The sequence below is a fragment of the Schistocerca piceifrons genome, chromosome 2 (assembly GCF_021461385.2).
Source record: "Schistocerca piceifrons isolate TAMUIC-IGC-003096 chromosome 2, iqSchPice1.1, whole genome shotgun sequence".
Lineage (NCBI taxonomy): Eukaryota > Metazoa > Arthropoda > Insecta > Orthoptera > Acrididae > Schistocerca > Schistocerca piceifrons.
The window spans coordinates 923,901,666-923,904,590 of NC_060139.1; the positions used below are offsets into that span (position 1 = coordinate 923,901,666).

The window sequence follows — 2,925 nt, forward strand, 5'->3', positions numbered from 1 at the left end:
GCTGTGATACAATACGCCATTCTCCAGGGCTGCATCAGCGCATCAGGGATTCCATGCGACGGAGGGTGGATGCATGTATCCTCGCTAACGGAGGACATTTTGAACATTTCCTGAAACAAAGTGTTTGAAGTCACGCTGGTACGTTCTGTTGCTGTGTGTTTCCATTCCAAGATTAATGTGATTTGAAGAGAAGTAATAAAATGAGCTCTAACATGGAAAGTAAGAGTTTCCGGACACATGTCCACATAACATATTTTCTTTCTTTGTGTGTGAGGAATGTTTCCTGATAGTTTGGCCGTACCTTTTTGTAACACCCTGTATATTATTATGTGATTAAACTCGACGTCCTCTAATACCAGATAAAATATGCTGTGCACAGCAATATGCCGTTCCTACCACGAAATATTTAATTATCATTTTGTTTATGTTAGTGTTTTCTTTAGCTATTTGCAACATATTTTCATGGTCTTGTAACAAATCAATAGCTGTGACTTGAATGAAGTAGGTTATGGAACAAATGTCTTGTTTCCCACAGCTTTTTTGTAGGTTCTACCTACTTCCCACTTAATAAACGAAAATAAAATAAATTTTACTTCTGTAATTTATTATGATTTACGACAACAATCAGATGTCATCAAAACACAAAAGAAAGTTTCTTTAACAGTAGACTGAACCCTTTGCAGCGCTTTGCTAGTGACTACAAATACGTGAGACAGATACTTTTAAAAAAGGTATTAACAAAGCTGTTAACCTAATGAATACTATTGATCGTTAGTAGTAACGTGACATTGATTGATAACTGTTTCAGCAAAGTGGTGTAGAAATCGAAAAGCTTCATTTGAAATTCGCTTTATAACCTAGCAGGCCATCAACTAAAGAGGTTGTTTCAGGCTGTCAAGTCAGTTCCTCAGAAACAAAAGTTTAATGGCACTCTTACAAATTCTACCTGCTATTGATTTCAAATATGGAGTTATTTCTTCCTGACTCACAGACGAGGCACGGTTTACAAATAGTACTGACGTCCTGTAGATATCCTTAAACTGCTGCTAAAATGTGTCACTACAACTAGCATGATTCCAGTTAAGACGTAGAACTCAACACTATGATGGTACTTTACAAGAAAGTATGGATGAGATTCCGTGTTGGCTTCCAGCCCTTATGTAGATTATGGTGGGCGTTTGGGCTGGGGCCATTTCCTAAAGGGAGCGGACATGAGACGTGCTGCCTAAATCGCAAGATGACTTTGTGGAAGAAATTGATTACTCCTTCAGTATTCTGGTTCTTTGTGATACTTGCCATAACATTTATAGCTTTATACTCACATGTGAAATTATATCGTAACATTTCACAGCTGATAACGCTCACTTACATCGGCTTAGATATAGTATCGTCACTGAAGGTGCTGTTGACTATGGGGATATGCATGACAACTGGACTTCGAGAATTACGACTATATGGTAAAGAGCTGAAGAATGCAGATGCCCTCCTGGTATGGAAGAAGTCAGAAAACGTCAAGATGCTAGGAGGTTTCCTGTTGGGTGTCAACCTAGTAGTTGTTGTTGCTTTGCTCGCCACTATTGCTCAAAACTCAAACGGGCTCCGTGAGTACCTGGAAGTCATATTCTCTCTATTCTTAGACTGTATGACAACCTTACAATTTGTTGTTCTGGAATTGGAGCTGTGGGTTAGATTCTGCTCCCTGAACACCAGACTGCTGGAGGTGATTCCAGTGCGAATGACATCTGCGTCTCTGGAAGGGGCTTCACAGCTGCCACCTCTAGGCCGACTTCGCCAGCTGTTGGAAGCATACACGGCTCTGCGTCATGGAGCGCAGCATTTGCAGAAACACTTCGGAGTGCCTGTGGCTGTCAGCGTGGCAAAGTCGTTGTGCTGCTCCACTTGCAGCGCCTACGAAGTACTGCTGATACAGCTGCGTCCCCAGTGGGCCGAGCAGTTGCCGCTCAGTCCATCTGTTGGCAACTCACTGATGTTTCTGACATTGCGCTGGCTACAACTAACCATAGTGGCGCTGTCTTGTGCGGCGGTGGAGGATGCTGCAGCGACTACTGGTGAAATTCTCCTGTGGGCCTCAGTGGTGTGCAAGGGCCGCTGTTCCGACCTGGAGGCCTTTTTGCCAGTCATTTCACATGGTCCGCGATTGCATTTCTCCGCTGCCGGGTTCTTCATAGTCAACCGTCGTTTGATAGTCTCTGCATTAGCCATTGTCATCACTTACCTTGTCATCTTGGGACAGCTCACTCCTATACAGTGAATAGGTGAGAAGGTTATTATCATACACATCATAGGGTCAAAGGACATTATTTTCGACATCCCCTACAATAACATCCTAGTAGCTTTGGAAGATGATGAAGAACTTGACCAGAGAGTATTAGGACCATCTACCAGTGACGTATGTCATAGCAGTGAATTCATGTCTATCTTGGAGTCGAGTGTATGGACTGAATACAGTGTAACAGATAGACATGGGAATGAAATTGAATGGCACAAAGGACCTCCCCATGAGAACAATGTGAATGAAGTTGTCTGTTTTTTTGATGTGTCTAGGTGGAGTGTTCAAGGCATACTGTTCTACTTGCCGCCATGCGACATGGGATCGGGACAGTGTTCGTTAAAAGCTTCCCAATTAATAGAGACCAAAGACAGGTGTGACGCCATATCTTATAGAACCAGTTTGAAACCCAACAGGAATTGCTGTTGTCCACGAATGGAGGTAAATATTAAACAATTTACCACATTAACACTGAAAAGTGAAATAAAAGACGTTTAGTTTCAGGCATCATGCAAATTGTCTTTGTGAGCAATGGATGGTAAGTAAAACTATACACAGTCAGTGCATCAGAGACATGAAAATTATGCAATAGGCGACTGTACAAGAGCACTGTGGTCCTATGTGTTACGATTTAG

General features: G+C 42.2%; 1 protein-coding gene across 1 annotated transcript; it reads left to right on the forward strand.

Moving 5' to 3' along the window:
- Positions 1 to 1,237: 1,237 nt before the first annotated feature.
- LOC124775988 lies at positions 1,238 to 2,272 on the forward strand. The gene has a single exon (XM_047250828.1). The coding sequence runs from the start codon at positions 1,238 to 1,240 to the stop codon at positions 2,270 to 2,272; it is 1,035 nt and encodes a 344-aa protein (XP_047106784.1).
- The last annotated feature ends 653 nt before the right edge of the window (positions 2,273 to 2,925 follow it).